General features: G+C 31.8%; 1 protein-coding gene across 11 annotated transcripts in view; it reads right to left on the bottom strand.

The window, feature by feature from the left end:
* The window catches only part of LOC132732097 (disabled homolog 2-interacting protein-like), a 170,020-nt gene that overhangs the window by 68,988 nt on the left and 73,569 nt on the right, over window positions 1–27,463 (bottom strand). For 9 of the 11 annotated variants that reach the window (XM_060718443.1, XM_060718447.1, XM_060718442.1 and 6 more), the window contains 2 exons: window positions 16,603–16,739; window positions 10,157–10,260 (listed from right to left, as the gene is read on the bottom strand). In XM_060718443.1, the coding sequence (XP_060574426.1) occupies window positions 10,157–10,260; window positions 16,603–16,739 (241 nt within the window). Of the gene's footprint in view, window positions 1–7,945; window positions 7,961–10,156; window positions 10,261–16,602; window positions 16,740–18,888; window positions 19,458–27,463 lie in introns of those variants that run through there. The other 2 variants (XM_060718450.1, XM_060718452.1) reach the window with 2 other exon arrangements.

Genomic DNA, 27,463 nt, shown 5'->3' with positions numbered 1-27,463 from the left:
GTAACAACTAAAAAGTATAAATTAATTATCTTGCAAACTTCAAAAATCGCCATCCATAAGTTCTTTGTAGTCAAACTAAATTTGTTCATGTTTAAACCCTTAGCAGTTGCTTAATACATTGTATCTTAAATGAAATTGCCCAATATTTCAATCTGGACAAAACACTCTTCAATTTTAGGGAAATTGAGTGCAGATAATGAGCAGATGGTGGGTAACAGTTTGTGCTGACTGATCTTGGCCTCCACTGGTTGTATGGTTAGAGACAGTCTTATATTAAATGACTCAGAAACTGCTTTTATTTTCAAAGCGGAAACACTGAATTCCAGAAAATATCATGCTACAATATAATGCAAGTTATTTTTATTGCTCTGAGGATATAAAAGTCTAAAAAAAAATTTTTTAGTATCATTATTATCATTAAATAAAATACTACTTTTGAAGAAATTGCGAGTGATTTTATTTTGCTCTAATTATTAGAATATAAAGGTCTTAAAAAACCAATTTAGTATCATTATTATAATTTAATAAGTACACAATTATCTCAGCACATAAACCTTTAAGTTTAAGGAACAAATATTTCATTATAATATAGTCAAAGTGATTGGTTAATGTAGTGCCAGTTAGGAAGTTCAAAACCTATATCAACACAAAATATAACTGCAAGTTTTTTCCTCCTCAAAATATTATGATAATCTAAAATGACAGTTTTGAAGTGCATGTAGTTGAAATAAAACATTTTGCATTTCTAGGAAATGTTTCAGTGAAAATTTGAATAAAAAAAATGACCTTGAAGCTTTTTCCAATGACATGCTCTCTGTTTTATGTTAAATTTTGTATACATTAAGGCTTTGAGAGGAAACAGGCTTCCATAATGTAGAATGATGGAGTCACCTCCCTTGCCCCTAGGGTATACAAACATGCTGTGAAGAGTTCAGATGTTTGTCTGACAGTAAGGTGCTGTTGTATTTCTGTGATTAAAACAACAACAACAACAAAAAAACTTAAGTGATGATTTTTTCTTTTTCGTATGTTACCAAACACTTGCCGTGCTTGAACCAAAAGTGATAATGGCTTTGCGACCAGTATTTTGTCAGTCAGGCCAGCCTGCAAATCCGTACAAGTTGACCAGGTTCCATACTGTAAGCTGACCTTGAACTTCAAATTTTCATCTTCATATCCTCAAAATTAATAATGGACACTTCCAAAATTGGAAGCTGGACAAGTTCATTTATGAAATTCTGTAGGTTTGTTAGCAGTTATATCCTAATAAAGTATAATATTATAATGCATCTAGTTTAGAACAATATATGGTACTGAATTATATCATTTTACAAATCAATATGGCCGCCTTTAGGTCATGTATACAATTTGTACATGTCAGAATGACATTGTAAATTTGGGGTAAATCTCTTTCATTTCACTTGATTTATTACAAAAATCCATCATTTCACAGGTATATCAAATTTGCTGGTTAATGATCTAAAAAGTAATTAATCTGTCTTTATACTGCTATACCTAATGTAACCCAAGATTTTCAAATGATATAGCCTGGACAATAATTATTAACTTGCCTGTGATTTATGTTAAAAAAAAATAATTTCAGAAAATAAATGTTATGCACCCATTTATTAAGAATTAAAATTAAAATTATCCTTGGTGTTCCTCAACCAAGTATTTTTGTAAGGACAACATGAACCTAAAAACTTTTCTAACAGTAATGAAGAATGAAGGGTTACAAAGCATTTTGTTGTCAAACCAATCATCAAACACTGGTGCCAAGGTCAAGTTAATACACTGACAACCTAGTTAAGGTCCAATAATATAATGGCCTCAAATCGCATTGTTTCCTGTTTGATTTTACATCACACCAACACTGAATAGGTCTGAGGTGCTCAGATACAGGAGAAAGATGATTGGCTAACCTTCAGTGTGCAACACCAGTCAGGGGTCAAAACCACCTCACCTGTAGGAGTTAAGAGATGAATAGACTCCAGTTATTCCAACTCATTAGTCCTCTCTTATAATCATGTAGGGATAAAGGGTGACTGCAATTCTTATGTCTCAACCAATATAGGTAACCCATTAGCCATATGGAGCAAACTGCATTATTTTACAAGATCATTTTTGGAAGCAAAAGCCTATATACGAGTGTTATAATTAGGTTAGCATTATAGTTGGGTGCCATATAAGAAGGTGACAGTTAACTTTCCATTCTGCACCAATGGGTCTTGGACCCGAGTCCCAAATGTCAGTCTCTAACAAAATATTCACTTAATTCTGGAATGGTGAGCTAAATATCTAAGCGTCTGCCAGATTGCGGTCACAGAATCTACCCATGTTACCAGTCCAGATATCAAGATCAACCGGCACGTCCATGCTGTCTGGTCATATTCTGCATTCCTTGCTATTCAGTATTTCTTTGAAATTTTCCCCCCAAAAATTATTCAGTAGTTTTGGCAAAATTGAAAGATGGACATTAGTCAATATAAGATATTTAGCACGGGATGGGTTAAAAATGTTTTTCCTCATTTTAGTTGAATGGACATGTCATTATTTCTAATTGGTTAATCAAAGAAGTTTCATAAAATATAGAAAAACAGAATCCCTAAAGAAAGCCAAACACGTCATAAGCCATAATTCTTAAAACCAATGAAGGCAATTGTAATAAGATTTTGTTTAGTTTTGAAATGGTAAATGTCTATTTTCGAGATAAACCGATGAAAGAAAGAAATTACACTGGTTCAAAGGATGGAAGTTTCTCACATTAGTAGTGACAGGCTAGGTTATAAATGTCACATCACATGCCTAACTAAAGTAAATATTCCAGTAACTGTATACTTCAAAGCCACACTGGGGTGTAAGATATTACTTTACAATCAAATCAATTAGGTCATTCACATCTTATGTCTGGGTTTTCAGTTCCTTTTCAATAATGACTTTAATTTGGTTAATTGTATTATTCTCCATCCGTAATTTTTTCCAAATCATCAAATGGATACAGTTTACTAGAAACATTTATCTAAATTTTATATTCCTAACCAATTACATTTACCTCTCTGAATGCTGAAAAAAGAGTGCATTTTTTGTTATAACTATGAGAAATGACGAAAAAGTCCAGAATCAATTAGAGTCCTATAATCAGATGGCCACAACAAAATAGAAGCTCATTTCCCACAAAAGATCACAAACCCTGTGGCTGTTTTAATTACCATTGCATAAATAATATAACATCTGGAAATTGTGATGTTTGTAAAAGGATTGACCATGAAGATGAAGTCCATCATAATAATTCACTAAATACAGGAAGTTGATTGATAAAATGGAGTTTTTGAAGCCTTCGGCTAATGAAGAATAACCTGCTGACATTAACCACATGGAAGAACTAATTGGCAACGAAGACCATACAGAACAAGTAACATGCTGGAGGAAGACTTGTACAGTCTGGTATGTTAGAGTACAAGAACAGACTTAAACAATTTGCCAATTTATTCAACTGCTCTCTACATTATAAGCAATTTCAATTGAACCATTTGGCAAATCATCGGGTCTGCCAAGCATAAGACACAAGTTCTTCTAATTCATGATTATGTCAAATCATTCATCTTTTTCTTATGTTGTTGAGAAATACCTTAAAGTGGATTGGTCTGCAAAGGGCACATTTTCCATAAGTATTTCAAATTTTGATAAAAACAATAACAACGTATTATCTGGATATTCTTATGAAATATTTTTTGAAAAAAAAAAAAAAAATGTTGATGAAGTTCTGAGCGATTAAGTATGAACATTTACATAATGGATAATAATATTTTCTTCCATCTGCTATATAGATATATAACTTGTAATATCTGATCATGTATCACACACTTACCAACATCCATAATATTTATACAATTCTTTCCTGGTTTGGTGTTATGGCTGATACTAAATAAAACTAATTATTTATAGTATTACACACCTTCCATTGTAGACCAATTCACTTTAAAGGAACTTAGAATAAATTAACAAGAACAACAAAATTAAATTTTAAAACTTTGCTGAAGATCAAACTGACGATAAAAGCAATCAGGATAGAAAACTGTTTAAAAAAAGAGCCTTCCAGTTTAAAATTTTGCAAATTTTTTTTTACATTAATTTATAAATGTAAACAACCTTGATTATAGAATGAATTATTATGTTTGTGAAGGTAGTTTTTTGTGTGTCCAATTCTGTTTGTAATGGAGCATAAAGAATTAAAATATCTGAAAGCAATCAAAATATAATGGACATGCTTTTAAAAGTAAAGAATTCTTAATGACCATTCTTAAATCACGATTTCAGTCCCACCAACACTAACAAATTGACCACCTGCAATTAAATTAAGCGGAAATGATAGAATAAATTACATTTAAAATGTTTCTTTAGTGACAGATGCCATTTCAAGTGTATAAGGGGACAATCTAAACAGTTTTCTATGGCCGATTGTGTGTAAATGGGACAAATTGTGAAGTTGACAGGAAAATAACATCTCAATAGCTTCCGGAGCTAAATTTGACACCAAAAAATGTTTCTAGTATTCCAACTATTAATGTCATGAATCAAGAAAGGTCTTAAGAGGTTTACACAACTTTTACACTGACATCTGTTCTTCTTATCCATACAATGTTATAGTATATGTCTTAAGTGTTCCACAAGTATTTTCATGGGAAAACTAAATGATTTTTTATTTTCTTATTTTTTGCCCTTATAAGGCACTATTATCAGAACTCATGTAAATGAATGGGTTTGCTTTGATTGTGAAACTTTCCTTTTAAAACCTCAAAAAATAAATTCTGTATAAACCAAGCAGGTTAACCGATAACAACATCTTGCAACCTGAGGAAAGTGACCATTGGGATTTTTTGTGGTAATTCCTACAAATATCTTCCATTAACTAGACCTAGTAATTGTTATCAGGGGCAGGGGCGTCAAGGACAGCAACCGCCACACAAAATGTTGAAGTTTGGAAAAAAAACACAAAAAAAACATGGTTGGTAATTATGTGGTTTAAGACTTATAATGACACATGGTTAGAAACTACATGTATTATGAGGTATTCAAAGAAGAGATATCCAGCAACATACTACAAATGAGCCGTGTCACGACAAAACCACGCAGTCTGATCAGGATCCATGCTGTTCTCTTACAGACCCTATAACAAGTAGAGAAACTGATAGCGAACAGCATGGATCCTGATCAGACTGCGCGGATGCGCAGGCTGGTCTGGATCCATGCTGGTCGCAAATGCACTATGTTGGTTTTGTCGTGATGCGGCTCAAATAACTTTTCACTAATGCTTAGAGACATCAGCTATGACAATATTTTCCTTATTTTACATACTTATAACTTTGAACAATAGTTGATACATCTTGCTCAGTCATTATTGTTTATTTACATTTCTGACCTCTTAAATATTTGACTTGTTTTCCAAAACTTGTTTATTTAACTATCTTTTATTTGGTTCTTAATGATTGAAATTTTGACTGTTTTCAAAAATTTTTCTTTGATTATTATAATCATATTTCATTGATGTTGTAATTTCTTTTTGATGTTTAAAAATCTCAGCTAAAGATTATCGATTTTATTGAACTTGGTATTTTCATTAAATAATTATCATTTAATGATACCCTTTGATCTTCTAACATAGAAGAATTCATATTCATAGAATGTGCTGTAATGGTATTTTTCAGATGTTAAAGGGAAATCTGTCAGTTAAAACTAGCTGGTTTATAAAAATTATAATATGTGAAATTTTATGTTCTACTTATACAGGTCTATTCACAGATAAATTTTATTTTTGAAGTTATTAATTATTGCCTGACTGAAATGGCATGTGATACCTGTTTCAAAAAACATTATAAAGCAAAACAGACTATCAAAATTACAAAATATGTAAATTGCGTCATTTAAAATAACATATTATTGAAAAAGCGACCATTTCTTGCATTCTCTAAACTGCAGGATAATTAAAAAATCATGTTAGCAATATTTTTTTCTTTACCTTACATATTTGTTGGGTGTTGCCTACATTTTTTACCAGTACTGCTCCTCCTGCGTAACACAAAAGTTTGTTTGTTTGTTGAATTTGATTATTATTGCCTTGATCCTGAAATTTCAGCTAGTAATAGCGACAAACACCCTTAGTTATACATTACTTGCCCTTCACGGCAGAACTACAGCAAAAATTATACAACCATGCCAGAAAAAGCTCAGTCTCACTTAAATTAGCCTAGACGTTATCCAACGATCTTGCAAAAATTTTGCTTGTACACAATGTTCTCTGCATTCTCTAAAAAATCAGGTAATGAAAATTGCATGTTAGCATGTGATAATTAGTGCGTTGTTTGTTTCATTTTACGCCTTTTCCCAACAGTATTTCAGTCATTAGGGTAGTTTCCTAACCATCTTTCCTGGAAAGTTTCACCAGTACTAGACCACAGACGCTTGGGGTTTGGAGCTCAAAACGCCTTTAAAATCCAAATAAAATGCATATTTGTCAATCCCAGGACATGTACTGATCATATATATCAAAAAATCTTAATATATGCCGTTTTGAAAAAAAATCATATTTCAACAACTATAATAATGTGTATTATTATAGTTGTTGAAATATGATTTTTTTTCAAAACGGCATATATTAAGATTTTTTGATATATATGATCAGTACATGTCCTGGGATTGACAAATATGCATTTTATTTGGATTTTAAAGGCGTTTTGAGCTCCAAACCCCAAGCGTCTGTGTACTAGACTACCTTCCTCCGCGCTAAACTACCAAAGCTTTGTTTGTTTGTTTGTTTTATTTTACGCCCTTTTCCAACAGTATTTCAGTCATATAGGCGGGTAGTTTCCTAACCATCGTTCCTGGAGAGTTACACCAGTACTAGACTACCTTCCTTCGCGCTAAACTACCAAAGCATCTCCCGGGGAATGAACCCACGCCAGAGAGGTAACTGGATTAGAAGTCATTAACTCTGACCCCTCGCCCACGGAGGCGGTTTTTATTAGTGCGTGCAGATGATGATAAATTTATTTATAATGCCCTTAAACAAGTTTCTGTACCCCTTCTATAAACAATTTTATTTCACTGATATTACTATAATTTGCCTCTTTCTGAAAACTGTGATTCAATATCACATGCAATACATTGTCTCTTTGAATTTTATATTTTTTTAGGGAAATTAATTATTATAATTTATTAATGAAATGCAAAATGCAGCAATAACCATAGACAATGAGTCTGCAAGACCGACCTATTTTACAAACTGAATTATAACATAGATGTCAGTCTCTGCCCACCATTGTCTATATAATAAAAAGCCCCAATGCACAATTTGTTGGGAAAATTGACGATATGTTATAAAAAATTTATAAAAAATAATTTAAACAAAACCTATATATTATACAGAATATACCCTATTTGAACATCATACATGATCTCTATAAACATGTAAATCAGGGCTTTATAAAACACAATTTTTATATCACCAAGTATATACAAACAGGGCAGGTCACAGAGAACAATAAACATTGCCAAACTTCATTAGAGAATATACTCATAAACCTGTCATGTTCACCGCAAACTATTTCCCCATTTAGATAAGTAAAGTCGGCCAAATTCACAGCTTTTACTGTACATTCGACATACATATACATACATATACATTCTTTATCATGACAGATAAATTACATTATAAATTACATTTTAAAACCTTTTAAAGTCATTTTCACTTTCTATAGCACCCATCCACCCACATCTTTATCTAAACTTATAAAAGACACTTAAAAGATATGTCCCTTTTCTTTTCCTCCTTTAGAACTTCACGTTTGAATTATATGTAAAAAAAAAACTTATTTTATAAAGAGTTTTCCTTCTTCAAAGTAACTCTTTAAAAAGTTGGCGATTAAGAAAATGAAAATTTAACTCCTACCATCTTGTATTTTTTGTTATCCATACAATGATACATATAAAATCCTTTTCAAAAATGTAAATACTGACTTAACACACTGCTACATATAACTGCATCCGTACTGAATTCAATCAAATAAATTACACCCTGCCAATAGAGTGGATTAACCCTAGATTAGATATGTCAAACTAGGACAGGTTCATTTATCTGAATGTATGGGGGGAATCTGATTAGATAGTTACAATTGAAAAGGAAGTTTATTCATCAAAATGACTACCATTGATAAAAAAGAAACATGAATAAAAAAGAAACTTGAAACATAAGAAAATCTGACTACATAATGAGTAATAAAACTTCTGAAATTTTCAGGGTTTTTTTGTGTGATATTCTACCTTTAATGAATTCATTAAGCCTGTATTAGATGTCTTACTTCTGAATTAATTACTGCAGTTTTATGTAATTATTTTGCAACATAATTCAATTTTGAGACAAAAAAAAATTATTTAAATGTTATAAAAATTACTATTTAAACCTGCACAAACCAAAAGAGATTAGCCTATGCCACTTATTACAGAGTCAAGAAAACCTGCACATATGTGCAATATCAGGCTCTTTAAAGCTGCAGGTACCTCATTTTATACATTTTGATATAATAAAATCCCTAAAATGCAAAAACACTATTCGAAATTAAAAGCTGGACAAATCCATTTCACAAATTAAGGAGGAAGTTTTAATTAAAAATCTGCGAAGAAGAAAAAAAATCTGTAAATAAATTTATGCAACTTTTCTTATGGCTGTTTTAAAGTATAATGCACTACAATACATAACACTGGTCATGTTCTGGTCATGTTAAAGTTGTTATATCCAATTAACTAAGTGGACATAAGTTTTAAAAGTCAATTAACCCAGTAAGATTACATTAAGATAATAGGGTCAGTGGGATATTATAACCTGGGGAGGTTTGACCTCTACTTTGTCAAACAGTTTGGTCAATCTTTTATAAAGATTAGATCAAACATCATAACATTGAAATCTGTTAAAATTTAAACATCAACTAAAATTCAGTGCTAAGTTTTATTACTCCTTTTTCCAACAGGAAAGAGACCCCCACAAGAAATAAAATTTAAAACACCGCCATATTTCTGTTTTCGCATTGGTCAAAAAAAAACATATTTATATTCCAGAATGTACTTTATAACATACAATCATGTACTTTCATTGAGAGAAATGAAGATGGTATTTTTTTTTTATTCTTTCAAACATGACATGCCTCAGTATTTCTTTTTGTGTCAGGAAAGAAAATACACATGTAGGACTTTAGTCCTCCTATATATAATATAATGTATTACATCTATACTATGATATAATTTATGAAGTACACTGTAGGTCAAATATATTGTACAGTCGGACATGTATTATAAACACATTAGAAGTATAAAGAAAACATGTCATTTAAGGAAACTATATCACTTTTCCTTTTAATGAAATCATTAACTAAGACTAATGATGGTGAAATCTGAATATTTACATCCACAGAGCTTGTTCCAATCATTCTGGTGTAGTGACTAAGACTATAAATTATAGTACTAATGTTATCTATTTATAGTATCATAAATGACTTGAATGACTATATAAACATAGTTGAGACCCTTATCCAGGGCTCAAACTTACTAGCCCTTAAGACTTGTGAGACTGTCAAATTAAGCATCAGGCCACCTGTGACTTAAGTTTGCATGAACTTTTCATGTTGAAGAAGAGATCCAGCTATTAGGTTTGTCCAGTTTTTCCTTGGTGTCATGAAAACTTTATTCATAAAATTTGTTTCAACATCTTCACCAGTATTCTATGTTATATATACATGATATAGTAACAATACAAAGGAAACAGCTTCCAGTGTAAAACACCTCCCAAAGAAACCAGATGGCTCATTTAAATTGTGTTTGAAAGAAAATGTAAAGACAATCTTCTGAAGATTAAATTGTACAACTTTCCTCCATATATCTGTTTGGTTCATGTTTTGTATAAAAATTCTGGGATATAATTTCTTTACTAACTGTGTGGCTGGTGTCATAATATCTGTTTTTTACTGGTAAATCAATTTACAGCGTTTTACCAGCATATCTTTACTGTGGTAACACCACTGCGGTCATAAAAAACTATTACAACATGTGCACACACGTGCTTTTGTGCATTTCACAACATTCAACATTCTGCAGTGAAACATAAACTTACTCTGGATCTGGCGTTGGTGTAGCACTGCGGTTCTTTCTGTCCAGCTTGTTCGCCGACTTTGCTCGCTTTAGATTCGTCTTGAAGCCTTTCCGTATCAAGAAATTCTGAAACAGAAAAAAACAGAAACTTAGAGAAACAGTGAAGAAAGATATTTACTTCTTGCTACTTAGACTCACGTTTTTAAAGTGACATCATGGCCACCCAATTGTAAATGGTAATTGCACAGGAAAAAGGCAAAATAACTTTACACTTTGCCATCATTGTGTTCAAGTCTATAGTTTATTATGCAAAAATAATAAATAATCCATGTGACCCTTGGACATATTTCTATAAATTAATATTGTTCAGAAAACAGTAGGGCAGTCTTTGTATAACTAACATAGTTTTTTATAATTTATCCTAAAATATATTACTAATTACTAATTCAACTCAAAAGAGCATAATGTCACTTTAATTAGACATGGATTTAAACAGGCTACCCTAGACAATGAACCATAAGGCTCCATTTCCATATGTAGAACAAATAACAAACATTAGCATAGCCATGAATGTTATTTAACATTAATTAATGTAAGCTAAATTCTGTGAAATCTACCTCAGGACAGCCTTGAAAAATATTGCCTAATACCCCAATCACATATTCACGGAATACGCCCACGGAAGAGCCACGGATTATTTCTGGTCAGTAGCTCTCCGTATTGTAACCGTAACCAATCGTAGTAGTCCTTGTATATCCGTAGCGATCCTTGGCAATTTTTAAACATGCACAAAAATTTGCTACGGAAAAATCAACCGTAGCGTAATCCCTACTAGTCCGTATTAATCCGTACTGATACATACTGGTCCGTACGAAAACAGTAATAGTCTGTACTGATTCGTAGTCCACCAACTTGTCAAGGATTTCCACGGTTTTACTGGTACGGAGAACGTATTTGTACGGTTACCCTACGTATAAGCTACGGTTTTAAACTATTACGGAAACATGTGCAATACGTGCTTTTTGTGCATTTCACAACATTCAACATTCTGCAGTGAAACATAAACTTACTGGATTTCTGGCGTTGGTGTAGCACTGCGGTTCTTTCTGTCCAGCTTGTTGGCCGACTTTGCTCGCTTTAGATTTGTCTTAAAGCCTTTCCGTATCAAGAAATTCTGAAACAGAAATAACAGAAATTTAGAGAAACTGTGAAGAAAGGTATTTACTTCTTCTACTTAGAGTTTGTAAAGTGACATTATGGCCACCCAATTGTAAATGGTAAGTGCACAGGATAAAGGCAAAATAACTTTACACTTTGCCATCATTGTGTTCAAGTCTATAGTTTATTATGCAAAAATAATAAATAATCCATGTGACCCTTGGACATATTTCTATAAATTAATATTGTTCAGAAAACAGTAGGGCAGTCTTTGTATAACTAACATAGTTTTTTATAATTTATCCTAAAATATATTACTAATTACTAATTCAACTCAAAAGAGCATAATGTCACTTTAATTAGACATGGATTTAAACAGGCTACCCTAGACAATGAACCATAAGGCTCCATTTCCATATGTAGAACAAATAACAAACATTAGCATAGCCATGAATGTTATTTAACATTAATTAATGTAAGCTAAATTCTGTGAAATCTACCTCAGGACAGCCTTGAAAAATATTGCCTAATACCCCAATCACATATTCACGGAATACGCCCACGGAAGAGCCACGGATTATTTCTGGTCAGTAGCTCTCCGTATTGTAACCGTAACCAATCGTAGTAGTCCTTGTATATCCGTAGCGATCCTTGGCAATTTTTAAACATGCACAAAAATTTGCTACGGAAAAATCAACCGTAGCGTAATCCCTACTAGTCCGTATTAATCCGTACTGATACATACTGGTCCGTACGAAAACAGTAATAGTCTGTACTGATTCCTAGTCCACCAACTTGTCAAGGATTTCCACGGTTTGGTACGGAGAACTACGTATTTGTACGGTTACCCTACGTATAAGCTACGGTTTTAATACGGATTAATACGGCATTGGCACGGAAAGCCACGATCGTAATACGCTGTACTACGGAGAGGCAAGGATTAGCACGGTCTTATACGGTTTATTGCAATTTATTGCAATACAAAACGGTACGGAATGGTACAACCCACCACTGTTTAGTACGGATAAATTAACTATCATGTACTTTTTCAAGGCTATAAATACTACCTTCTTGTTAAAAACAGACATATATATTTGCAGGGACATTTAATAAATGATAATTGCCATTTACTGACTGCAACTTGAAATGGCTCAGAATGCGGAGGCAGTGGTCGAGCTGCTTGATGACATGCATAGAAGTAAATTTATATTAATATCGTACTACAATTCATAAGAAATAGAAACATTAGATCGTGAAAATGGAGTAAATATGCACATAAAACAAAGTGTCTCATAAGCCTCGGAGACTGGCCCTTGAGTGATAATAAGATTAATTAACAAGCTTTTTACATATTTTTAAAACATAAACATCACGATAATTAATGTAATTGTAAGATGAACAGCAAATCTTAAAATTAAAAGAGAAGCAGTATTGATCAACATTTTTCATTAATGATTACTAGTCCATATCTAATCAGGTAAGAGAAAACAGACGAGATGGAGGACTAGAGATGGGCTTTTACAAAGACCGCTTCATGTTTAGTATGAGGCTCTCATGGCCGAACTTGTTGAGGATCCAGCGTCCTTCAAGAAATTCACTTTAATTAGACCTGATGTGGCTCGGGGTTCGGACACGATTAGGCTGAATCCTCTCCGCCAAAATCATTGAACGCTGCAATTCGTTTTCTAGATGTTCTTTTCTTTTGAGGCATTTTGAAAATGAGCAAGGAAGAGGTTGTGGAAGGATGTATTAGGTCCGTATAGATCCGTGGCAATTCGTTCTTCTCCGTTTCAATACGTTCTTCTCCGTATCAGACCGTACTTATTCGTACTAACCCATGTTTATACCGTAGCATATCCGTAGTGCGTCCGTCCTGATTCGTGTTGCTCCGTATCAAACCGTGTTGGTCCATAACAATCCGTGTCTCTCCAGGGGCTTTTGGTGGTAAATCCGTTGGACTCCGTACTCATACCGTTGTGTGTCCGTACTGGAACCGTAGCGGACTACGGAATTTCACTATTCCGTAGTAATCCGTGAACGATTAGACCGTAGCTCTTCCGTGGCATTATCCGTGAATATGTGACCGGGGCATTAGCCATAATTATTTCTAATGGTTCAAGAGTCAATACTCTCATTACAAAAAGCTTAGTTTTCAACTAATAGATCTATTATGAGCCAAACTTATACTATATTATTTAAATTGAGCATGATGTTACTGAAACCTTTTCTACTGGAAAACTTTAAAAATTGCAAAAAATCAAACATAATTATGGAAATATTATTACACAGTCTAATGCTATAGCTAGACTGGCATTGTCAAATTTTAACTTCAATTTATACAGAAGTTTCTCATTTCTCGACATTCATGCCAATGTGAAACCTGAAAGCAATCTTTCACCATTATAAAATTGGCATCTTATCTCGGCACTAGTTTCCTGTAGGGAAGCAGCCTACGATGATAACATATCAACCTGATAATTGCCGCGACTGATCCTAAACTCAGCTATAACTAGAACAAAATTTAACTAATCAGCTTTAACTATAAATTATACTTTCTGAAATTCCTTCAGACATATTTTTAGAAGTTTTATCTAGGTTTTTATCTTGTACAAAATATTCATGTTGAAGTTAGAATGATCTTAGATAAAGACCGAAATTTTAATTTGAGAAGAATTTTGAAAATTGAGACTAAACAAATCTAAAAATAGAACAAATTTATCATTTATTTTTAATTGACCAATCATAAAACTGGTTGTTCAAGTTATGAATGCAAAAGATCTGTTTTATTAGCCAGGCTTTTGAAAAGTTGCATAAATTTATGTGCATTTCAATTTTCTTTCATTGTTTTTTTTAGTTTTTAAACTGATATGATTGAAACTTACACAAACTTATCAAGAATTCAAATCTGTATCTAATATTCAAGGTTAGACCCAAAAGTACATTTAGATATTTTGATACAACACAAGGTTAACTGAAGGCAGTCCTTGAATATTAACCTATATATTATTATAGCAATATAAATATAGCCATAAAAGAAAACAATTTAAAAAGATTCATAAACTTTATCATGCTGTCTGGTGTAAAGGTTTTCAATGTTTGGTATGAAACTTGTCCATAAGTAATTAGTTATTTGTTTTTACAGTGCACCAACACAGGTCATATGGTGCTGAAACAGGAAAGATGATTTTGGCTAACCAGAGTGTTACAAACTTAAAGCAACACCAAGGGGTCAAAACCACCTCACCTGGAGCTAAGAGATGCATAGATCCAGTTATTTGAATGCTTACCATCATGCAGGGATAAACAGTGGCTAAAAATGATGTTGAATATAACTATAGAGTATATTGAATGAGTGTAAGTTTAATTCTGAATTTATAGAGCTAGTTAAATAAAATATTATGCGAGCCTCTGGTGAGAATAATATTATTTTATGCAACAAGTTCAATAAATTCAGTAATGAACTTACATGAATAAAATTTACGTAAGTTATCACATACCAAATATTAAGACCATTTGAAGTGAAAAAGAAAGAACCATTTTTCATTGATGCACCTAAAGTATAACGTTTAGCGCGTATTAATGCTTTGTATAACGCAAATGATGTCACATCAAAATATATGCATCATGCCATGCAATACCATTTTTACGGAGTCACAAAAGCAGCACGGGTATGGGTTAAATTCAATCAAGCAGACTCAGGTGAGGCAACACTGGCATGCAAGCAAGCCTCCCTAGTCTGTTTGTTACGGTAAGTCATTTATAATGGCAACTAGATCTCACAGATTTAATGATGGGAGGAGAAATGAGGAGATCTCATCAATTATCAGCAATGTCTCAGTTTAAAACCAGAGGCTGATTTAATTACATAGGTAAAACAACAAGACAGTCTACTGGATGACCTGGTATCATACCTGTAGTATTAAATAAGCCAATTTACTTAGATAGATTTAGTAACATTGATATGTACGTTTAAAATTTCGAAGCCCTGAGCAGAATTATAGGATGGCACATAAAAACTTTACAAAACTTCACAGCAGCCTATACTGGTACAGTACAGTCACAACACTGAGTTAAAGATCTGCGCTAGTGAGTTAACATCAAATATATTCATTCTAACTTGATTGTAACTGGGGCTAACTGGTATCAATGTCATACTTTGTCACCTTCATGCAATAACTGGTTTACTCTAATACATTTAGAAAGACTAAACCCGTTACTGCACTACGGTGACAATATGTGGGAACATGCTCATGACCCAAAAGAGCACATAACCAAGATCTCTAAGTTTAGAAGCAGACCACTCACTAATGCTTGCAATCCATTGTTGAAATTGGTGACAAAACAACAGTAACATGAAAGGCTACCATTTAAACACAAATCTCTTCAAACATTGGGTGTATTCTTTTAATTTTCATACTTTGCCGTATCATAATTAATGTTATTAATACCTAGCAACAATGACTTGATTTCCTATCAATCTAAGGATTCATAATAAATTAATGCTTTTCATTCTATATTTTGTCAGGATTCTTTTTCTACACAACTCTGATAGTAACAACTTTATGTCAAGTTTTAGGTGCTGAACAGTCTAACATGCCACATGTTGCTTCTTGACTCGCAAAACAATCATCATAACAAAATGGCAATAACTACATGTGTTGTAAGTAGTTATGCATGTGGATACATTAAATAACACTGGAAAAATTAAAGATTTTGGCAAATTTTCATGTTCCCAGTCAATAAACAGAGAAATCAAGGGAAGTAAATCTTCCAGACATACTGTCCTGAAGATTTAATATAATAATTATGACATGATGAGTTCCTTCCCCTGGCAACAAAACCTATCTAATAAATTTTGTTAGTTTTCATATTCCTTTCACCTTACATTTTTGTTTCATTTTTGTTTACTTAAACTTTTCACATGTGTATTAAATGTGCACAAAAGTACAAAAGTTATGCATCTCAAGCACTTGTAAGTATTTGAGACACAACCAGTCGAACTTGGTTGTTTCGGAAAATAAATAATACAAATTCTTAGTAAGATTTTTTTCTCGAGACTTCATGACTATTACTACTTAAATGATACGAGTGCTCTGCCCACTTGACTATCAATGCACATGGACATGGGAGCACTTATTTTTATGTTGTCTTTCAATTTAGAGGATTCAATCTGCCTTACTACACGTTACTCACATTGTTATTTATCATTGAACAATGACCCAATTTGAGAATTTGTAAACAATCTGACAAGTTTTCTGGTGAAATCTGCAAACAACTCTTAAAACTATTGAAATAATACTAATATTTTACCGTAAATCGTGACGGGGTGGCACTAGTTGTTGTGCTAGTTTCCATTTTGACGCAGTCCTCACTAACAGCTGCGGGAACTGCTGGGACACTACCACGTCGTGTCTCTTTCTCTCCGACCAACTTCTCATAGGAAGTGTCTGCAAAATAAATGGAAATAAAGAATAAATGCGACAATATAATCAACCAATGACGTGTTGCTAGGTAACACTATATTATTTAAACTTATTGTTAGTGTCTGGAAATAGAAGATATTTAAGCGTCAAGTATCATCATTGTATACAGTTCTGTTGCTATTTGTAACCATTTATACTATAAGCAAAATGTCAAGAATATTTTACAACAAACTAATCAAATTTCTATTTCCGGGTGAGTATTAGTACAATTACATTTTAAAAATCAAACATGTGTCCAAACACCAGGTGAATTTCTTAAATGGACTTGTCCTGCTTCCATATTTGGAACAGCTCATTATTAAATTTTTAGGGGATTTCAAGGTATAAATATAATGTCGGTCATCCTAAATTATACAGACTTCATGGAATACTAGACTGGCCTTGATAAGGCTTTTACCCCTTATCTTTATATAATGGATTTGTCCTACTTTGATTTTAGACTTGTCCAATATAAATAAGAGGGATTTTGATATCAATTAAACCTTTAAAATTATTTAGAAAGTCTAGACACTCGTTCTTTTCACTCTTATCAACCCTGTCTTGAAAAAGCAGTCATAAATTAGCTATCAATGTCATCACAAACTTCTTTTAAACGGCAGGTGAAAAAATTTACAATAATCTGTATATTATATTTATAAGAGTCATAAATAACAAGAGTGTTATCTACATATTAATTTAATGAATAATCATCAGAATATGTTAAATGTTGGTTAAAGGCAAAGTTGTTCATAAGATTTTCAGGAAACATGTTCCACTAACTATTAATATTTTTTCTCATGTGATTAATAACACCTATTTACACTGACATAACAACCTTATTTCTAAGGTTTACCTTTAATTAGAACCTGTATAGTATGTAGATATAGTATGTAGATAAATATCTTACAACATGTTGAACTGAACAATTCACAGAAAATCTGCAAACATAAGCATTATGTACAACAAATGAGTTTTCCAGATTCTCTTAGATCTAACTGCTGATAAAATCCTACTTAATGACAGAACAATCATTATACAGTACAAGAATAAAGGGAAAAGCATGTCATTGATTGATATATAAATGATTTGATAGAATTATCAAGGGAAACAACCTGAGACAATTATCTTGTGCTGGTCAAGGGAGACAACTGTCATATATTTACTGGTAAAATAACATCAAGGGAGACAATCGTCATGTCCAGGTAACGGCTGAATAGGGCTCAATATTGTTTTATTAAAGAAAGGAAAAACAGAAGGGATATGCAGTAAAATGCTTCATGTATGTTTTTGCGACACTGTTGTGACCATACTGTGATTCTATTCATCTTAGTCAAACAATGACAGCACACACTTACTTACATCATACTACCACAATACAAGAGATGTGTTCAAACTTTTTAGCAGTTCATCATAATAAAAATATTATAAATTTTCTATAATACAAGCATCTTATATAACTTTTCAAAATCTTATACCATTATCCCACTAAATTTCTTAAATGGACTTGTCCGACTCTTTCAAACTAGATAAATCATTGATTATTTAAGGGAAAATTTTGATTAAAGTACCGAGTAAATAGTGTATACAGTAGAATCTTCAGATCATGGACCGGACGACCCGTGGGCTGGCTGATCTTTGTCTGAACTGATAGCATTCAGTCAATGCCAGTAGGTAAAGCTAAACTAATGATTTCAATTTAAAGACAAATACAATCTCAGCTGTTAACGCAAATGTAAGCATGTCATGTCACCTTCTTAAAATTTATAACACAAAAGAAAGAAAGAAAGAAAGAAAGAAAGAAAGAAAGAAAGAAAGAAAGAAAAAGAAAGAAAGAAAAAGAAAGAAAAAGAAAGAAAGAAAGAAAGAAAGAAAGAAAGAAAGAAAGAAAGAAAGAAAGAAAGAAAGAAGGAAAGAAAGAAAGAGCTATTGATACTGAAGTACAAGTCAACTTCTATAAATCTTCAAATAAATGATTTCTAAAAAATGTTGTTTAACTGTGTGTGTATAATTATATAGAAACTATATTAGGGATGACTATCATCATGTACAAAACTTTGATAGCTATGCCTGAAATAATGGTCTTAAACATCAGGGCAGTTAAATCATCATAATTAAAAGGTTTTGTTGTGTTTACCTGTATCTGTATATATAGAAACTTCAACTCCAGTTATTTCTGTGTCAGTATCCACTTCTGTGATACTTGACAAATCTCGAACAAGTCTAATCCTTTTATGGCCGTTCCAGCACGTGGACAGACAGCCGCACAGACAACTCATCGTCAACAACTCTTGCACACAATTTACACAAGAAGTCCAATAGCCTGTGATAGCTAGCTCATCAACAACCAAGTCAGTGTACAATATTAATCAAGTTAGTAACATTTTCACACCACTTTCAACAGATAAACAGTTACTGCAAACCACCATTCTACATCTTCAAAATTTTCTGCAGTTTAAATGCATAACTTTTATTTTCTTCCAAAATCCACAAGATTCCCTTTGGACATATAAAGAACCGAGCAAATTTCTTTTTACAGAAACATTATTTTCAAGAAGAGGAATATCCTTACGAAAATTCCATCTTTTAACTAATATAAAACACGAAAAACAGATCCTCAATATTTCACATTCTGTATCACTGTCAATGTTTTGAATCCATACTTCGATGTAAAAAGGCAATGTTCCTTCACAATTTCTCCATCTATCAAATAAATATTTAATAACAAAACGTTCAGATTCCAAAGGAACTTAAATCATTCAAACTTTATAATTTCCTTCAAAAATAAATACTTTTAAGAGTATTCATTTTCATCATAAGTAAAGACACTTGACATACAATAAGAAAAATTCAAACAAAACTTTTTTTGAAAATCCAAAGTATTTTTTTTCTTTTTTCAAACAAAGTACTTGAAATTGTTAGGAAATTATTTAAACTAGTAATTATAAGAATTGAGACTTGAACTGTATATTTCTAGACAAATCAGATTTCGTCAAAATGTGGCCATATTGTAAAATATGCCCATCCTTTAACTAAACAAATTTAAACAATAAGGAACACAATAAAAGAATGCATAATGTTCTTTTTCCATTCAGATAGTCAAAAAAATATGCTTGGGCTTACTAAAATAACATGTTAAAATCATGACCGAAATTATTTTTGGAAAGAAATTATAAAGCATAAGGAAATAAAATACTTAAAGAAGAAATCATGCACAAAAATTTAGCATACCTTTTGAGAAAGATATATATTATATGAACAGAAATTGTTTTTCTTTTAGTTTTTATGTAAATAATCAAAATTTAATCTTATTTTACACCTTATTTTACACCTCCCTCAGCACCCCAATGTCAGTAATGTTCTCTCCCTTACTGCCCAGATGATGGTTATATAACAGAGAATCAGTATTATATGGTCTTATTATAACTCTTACCACATATTCAAAATGGACCTGCCCATTTTTTCAATCTGGACTAAACCATTCATCATTTTTTTAGAGAAAATTAAAAAAAATCTTGAATATTCTGTGTAATATATATGGAGGTGTGCAGCTTTAATTTTCAAAAGTTCATCATAGTATACGACCCTTTTCAAATATTTTCCTACCTATCCTGAATAAGTAATGCAGGCGGCTACCATAAGATAACATACCATAAATCAACACCAAATAACAACATTGTAAAGATGGACCACAGGAAGGAAATGTGGTGCAGTTTTTTTGATGATAAAATACATACTATAAACCTTTCCTATGCACATTACAACTCCCCAAATACAAACAAAAAATTACATTTCCCTTTGGTAGAATAGAACGTCATAAACAAGAAGAATATTTCAATAATCTTTAATGACATCCGGGAAGGACCGCAAGCACAAACCAACAACCGTCCCCAGTTTAATTTTATATTTTGACCCATGAATTAATAAAGGTAAGCTTTAAATTCAACAAAATACTTCATCTAGCAATTTATTTCAAAATTTTTTAAAGAGGAAGAAAAAAACCATGTTCAATAACTCATAAATACATGGTTATGCTTAAATTAATTTATGCTTATATTTAAAAGAACAATCTATAAAAATTAATAAAAATAAAAATTGCCAAAAATCAATGCCATACTTCATAGACCTACTAACCATTGAACTGACCAACGGACTGACCTGCCAACAAATGTCCTGAATGAATGACCTACCAACCAACTGACCAACTAATCCCTTACCTGACTGACCTACTGACCAATCTCATGGCTGACTAGCCTACCAACCAACTGACTGACAAATAACATATTAACCAATCTCGTGACTGACTGACCAACTGACCAATATCCTGGATGACTGTCCTACCAACCAACTGACTGTCCTATTGACCAATCTCCTAACTGACTGACCTACTGACCAATCTCCTCACTGTCAGACTGACCTACCAACCAATTGACTAACTGACCTTTGTAATCAACCAAATGACTATCCAACCAACTGACTGACCTACAAACCAATCAACTGACTGATTTACTGCAACACTGACTTACCTACCAACTGACCAATCAACTAACCAACCTAACTGATTACCTCATATGTGATTTGACTTAACTGGCAAACATGAGACTTAAAACTTATAAAACAAAAGAAGCAAAAATTAACAAAAAAGTTTTATATTGATACAAAACTAAATCCATCAGTCACACATATACATTATATCCACAGAGAACCTGCAAACACTTGTCTGTCATATTCATACAGAATTACTAGAAATGACTATAAACACCACTCTAGCATGGTAGACAACTCATGTAATTCTATTTTACTTGCCAAAAATCTCACCAGGTAATAAAAATAAATGACAAATATATCAATATTTGTGTACTATAACCTCTTCATGCATGATTTTAACAATTAGACAAACAACAATAAGTACTCATAAATTACGCTGCATCCCAGGTCTTACTAATCCAATATTTCTGAATCATATAAACAACAGACAAGATAGGTGTGTTCAGTAAAAACATTTCATGATTTCTACTGTGGTAAATATCAGTATCATATATATCAGTATGATTTACTTCATTCAAATATATCAGTGTCACATATATCAGTATCACATAATTATATCAGTATCACATAATTATATCAGTACCACATATATCAGAATCAAATATATCAGTATCATATATCAGTACTATACATATCAGTATCACATATATCAGTACCACATATATCAGAATCACATAATATCAGTATCATAAACTGCACTTTTTTCCTCAGATTTTTTCCGACAATATTACTTTATTGTCTTAAGTTTTTTTTTTAATCAATCACAATAACTGAAACATATTCTAAATATAATATATATTCCATATTAATATTGTATATGTATTTATACACTGCTATACGCTTCAAAATTGATTTAAATTTACTTTAATTTTATAATAAAAATTAATTTTAATATCCATTATTATCGTATGCATTTCAAGGTGAAGGAAATTATATCACAAATATTGAAAATTTTCTTCACAGTTCAAAACACTGAGCAATTTGTAATGTGTGAAAACCGTTTTTAAAATGACATTGCGTTTTTTTTATTATAGTACCCTTGCATGACAGTACTGAAGGTTACTTTCATACTTTTTTTAATCATAAAAGTTTTCTGTGGTTTTGTGGTGATAAAGATCGTGCATGGGACATTGGGTTACACCGGGCATAGATTACAACATCTCTAGAGTAAATATATATTTGGCTCTCTAATTGATTTCTAGGCTGTTTTACTCATTTTACCTGCATAAAAAGCACAGCTCATTTCACCTATATCTTTAATTGCTTATTACAAAAAACAAAAAATTACCAACTGGCAGATTTGAGGTGAAACTTTTTTTTAAACTATTTTCAGCAAGGGCATGGCTAATACCGGTACACATAAAGTGCATGATGTTGTAAACAAGACGGTGCTAAATCACTCGATACTTTATGTTATTGTTACCTCATGTGCATAAATTTGTATGTATCATAAGGTAATATAACCTACTTGCTTTGAATTTTAACGAGTATCAATAATAAGTTGAACTTATAATTCTGCTAAATTTTCATCTTACTGACCTGGCTTTGAGGGATCTCCACTTTTCCAGATTTGAATCCAGAACAGTTGAAATTTTGAATCTAAAATTCAATTTAAGGAATTTTAAAATTAAATAAATAAACTACCTGATATAATTTTCTGGCTGTTCAGTACTATTATATGACAAGCAAAAAGCATTCTGGGAATGTACATGTTAATGTCACTTTTACAATATTTAGTATCACAAGTGCATAATTTACAACAGTTTTACTGTTGTTTTTATTCTTTCAACTATCATGCATACAAGATTTTTCATAATTAAAATTTAAACAGTCAAAATGTATAATTTAGAAATTCATATAGTCGAAGATATTATTATTTTTTTTTTTATCTATTTATTTATTTTATGGGGGGGGGGTTTATGTCAACAGAGTTTAAGGTTATATGACTACTTTCCAGCTTTTTATTTTTTGGAAGAAGAAGACCTCAGTACATGCATGCACCGGAGTTCCATAAGCTAGCTGGATCTAAGCTTCCTCACATGAAATTATGACAAAAGAAGAGAAGGTAACTTGCACTTTCCAGTACCATGAACAGGCTCAATCAAACCTAGCCTGCAACATTTTCAATTTTGTCATGTTGGGCTTTGTTTAGGGATTCTATTTTTCTCTATTTTTTAATATGAAAGGATTACTGAACTGGCAAAACCTGGGCAATAAATTTTCAGACATTTATAATACAATTAAGTAGTCACAATTTGATATTATCGATGTGTGTCTTAAACCACAAACATTTTTACAAATATATTTCATAATGCAATCTGTATAGATCTAACACCTCAATTTTTTTTTTGCAGTTTTGTTTAAAAATTTATAAGCATTTTTTTTTAACTATTGCATGATTTTAATTTTAATGTGCATTTAACACTACAATTTATTCTTCTTAAAGTGCATGCAAAGTGTCATTGGCTTTATTTCCGAGATTAGGTAAATTTAGTGGAAAAAATATAAATTATGCAAATTAGCTTATCTGCAAAAGTCAAACAAGGTCAACAGGCAATAAATTTATTGCACTTTACAGGCTTTATGCAAAAACCGATGTACTTCAATGAAATTTCTGTTAAAGTTACAGCACTTTTGCTGCGTGTCTGTAGATACTAAATTTAAGGCATCTGGTAGCACATGCCAGACTTTGATTAAAATCAAATATGACATTTTTAAATTTTCAAATCTTCTCTTTACTTTTTCCCCTACAACTACATGCAATTTTTCATTCAGCATATATTAAATATTACAATCTCCAACAATACTGTTGTTTATTAAATATTACAATCTCCAAGGACATTTCTAAACAATACTGTTGTTTAATAAATATTACAATTTCCAAGGGCATTTCTAAACAGTACTGTTTAGTTTATCACTACAAAATGAGCTTCCTATAAAAAAAGACCCAAAGATCCAAAATTATGGCAAAGAGGCAGAAAGATATTAATTCAATGACAAAACCCCTGGACATATCAGCTTATATATATAATTATATATACACCCTGAGGCAATATAGAGTGGAAATGACAGGAAATAATATTAGTTCTACCAATGATCAATATGGAAATATATTTTTTTCTACATGTTGTATAAAAGCTTAATTTATGGAGATATCTGAAATTTCCCTTGTAAAAACCTACAACTTGGTTAACTCTGATAAATGATAATGGACTTTACTGCTATTTATTTAGCTCTATTCTGACTATATATTCATCCCTAAAGAGAAAATTCACACTAGGAGCTTGCTTCCAGTTTGTCTGTTTATCTGACTAAAACAAGTCTAGGGATGTTTGTGAAAACATTATTTATTAAAGTCATGTATTAGTCATGCATATCCTTTCTAACCTTTCCTAATATCTGACAGATTAAGCGATCATAATGCGACCTTGACCTGATCAACCTACTGACCTAGAAATGGATAAGAGCCCCACTATCTATGTGTCTTCATCAAACCAACCACTGATCCGATGACCAGAATTCAAAGTGTTCTCTGTAGGACAAGATTTTAAAGACAAGGTCACAAGGTCGAAAAATGCCCTCAAGACCTAGTATACTAGCTATGTGTCATCACAGATGTGCCAGCTTATCTAGGTTTGCTCTGGTTGCATGGGTAAAATGAGTTGCTGCCAGCAGGCTAAAAAAACAAGGGCTGCTTTACCAACTGAAAAATGTGATAAAAATCTGGAAACAAAGTGATCCTTCGGAAGCATTAATCACAACAAAATTACAAGAGAATTGCAGACTTGGTTTGATTGAGTCTGTACATGAGGGATAATGAATAAGTGCAACATCCCTGACACGGCCCCTAGCACCGGCTTGAGCGGTACTCAATTCTCAACACTTAATAGTGCTGGCATCAATGATCCGAAGTCATTATTATATCCCCAGTTCTCTGCATGGTGCATAATTATCATTTTTCAGGATAAATAATTTACAAAAAATCTGAATCCTGAACTGTATTATAATACAATAACTGGAGAGGGATAGAACCCAAGACTTCCAGCTTAAGAGGCAGACATTCTGCCACAAGGAAACAAACATAGAATATCATAAAACATGGAAGAATATCATTTTCTTATTAAAAAAAATCCAGCTATACAATGTACCAAATGCTATACTACATATATATCACATCATAAAAATATATGGTTACATGCATCTCCCTGATCAATGAGGAAAGTATACATACAGAAATAATGCAGCATAAAACATCAGAAAGAAATACAATCCCTAAAAGATATAAATATTTATCAGACAATCCTGTGTCTACATATTTCCCTTAAGTGCACTACAATAGCTTTAATTTTTCACATGTACGTACTCGTATATATATATTTTTCATTGAGTGCATGTACGGTGAATCTATTTAATAATTAATATATTCTATAAGTCATAGATTAAAGGATCTCATCTGTTTTCCTCCACAACTCATATAACTAATGACCGTAACTAAATGTCAAACAGATATCATAATACATGTATTAATACATGCAGCATTTTATGAATTACAGATTATTTGTTAATATTTAGGTAATTTTTTTTTTCAGGATGAATTTTTTTCCGATATATCTGCATCATTTTATAATCAATCTCAAATTTTCAATTTAAATATTACTCAGAACATTCTTTTCCTATAGTTAGTGATAAATATTTCTAATGAATTTAAAATGAATTACTCTCAGAAATGTTAGAAAATCCATCTAGTCATTTTTTTTCAAAATTTACTTCCCTTTGATATATCTGAAAATTTTACCCACCATTTGCAAATTTATAACCCACCATTTGCAATAACCAGCATTTGTTTAGATTTATTACATAAAAATTGCAACATGTAATTAAACAACCCTATTAAACTACAACAACCTGTTTTATCAATTGTTTAAAACATGCCAATTAAGATCTAATAACATAAATATTTTGAAGAATAAAGAAAAATTAACATTTTTTTAAGTTTTATTATTCTACATTAATGTTCTTGACATAAACTATAAATGCCACTCAGTCATACTGAGTTTGCCTAGTTACAAGAAATTGTCCAAATCATCTAGAACTTATTCGCAATCAGAAGGAATACAATTACAAGCCTCAATAGTCAAGAATTACTGGTATAGACAAAAACACTCCCCGAGATGTCACAAAATAAAGAAGGCTAATCAATTATTGTCACACTTCTATTTCTTCTTCTGGAATAAAATCAAACATACTTATCCAAGTTAAGTTTAATCAGATCTATTTAAGTTTGAATATATGAGGGTGGTTCAAAAAGTAATAAAACTGTAAGAGTCATGCATATTAATATTCCACTAACTTTAGAATATTTTCATATGTACGGCGATCGTAAAACAATTTCTACAATTAGAGCATAAGTTTAATTATAATAACAGAAGATGTTACATCTCAAATCACTCTAGATATTTTCTAAACGCCCTGCCCGCCTTACTTGACGACCTGAACTAAGTAGTCTGACCAAACGTTCATAACTTTTACTGAGTAAATGGTGCGTGGCTCAAGAGCTCAAACCCATGATTGGCAGACACATTAACCACTTAAAGCCTGCACATTTAAGTCAATTAAATACTTACAAATGCTTTATACAAACACTTAAAAACAAGAAACTTAGAGGTGAAAACATTGCAAAGTGAATAATTATGATTTACCAACAAAGCCAAATAATTCCAATTAATGGTCGACCATACCAAAACATTACAATTATACCATGCTTGCAATTATCTGAATTATCAAAACAACTATTATAACACTTAATTACTACACAAATCTTAAATAAACTTTAACATCTTTCGATTTTGAAAAAAACATTCAAAATTTAAAGGAAAAATTTCCAAATATTTACTATCTTAAAAGTGAACAGTGAAAACCATGATCAGCTACCAGGAAATTGTGCCTGTTGACCCAGGTCCGCACTATCTGCATACATAATAGTTCCTGTAGCCGCCAGCAGGCTATAATGGTTAATATCAATCAATCTTGTAGAAAACCATATCATAGACTTACTAATTGCATTAGATAACAAAATAACTATATTATACTCAATATGGACATATAAAATAACAATTTAATGAAATAATAAAAGCAACCCATTAATATGATTAAAACAACTCATA

Source organism: Ruditapes philippinarum, unplaced genomic scaffold, assembly GCF_026571515.1.
Source record: "Ruditapes philippinarum isolate M1 unplaced genomic scaffold, ASM2657151v2 ctg1436_1_1_1_1, whole genome shotgun sequence".
Taxonomy (NCBI): Eukaryota; Metazoa; Mollusca; class Bivalvia; order Venerida; family Veneridae; genus Ruditapes; species Ruditapes philippinarum.
Note: the sequence above shows the minus strand (reverse complement) of the source record. Positions and strands in the feature narration are given on the sequence as shown.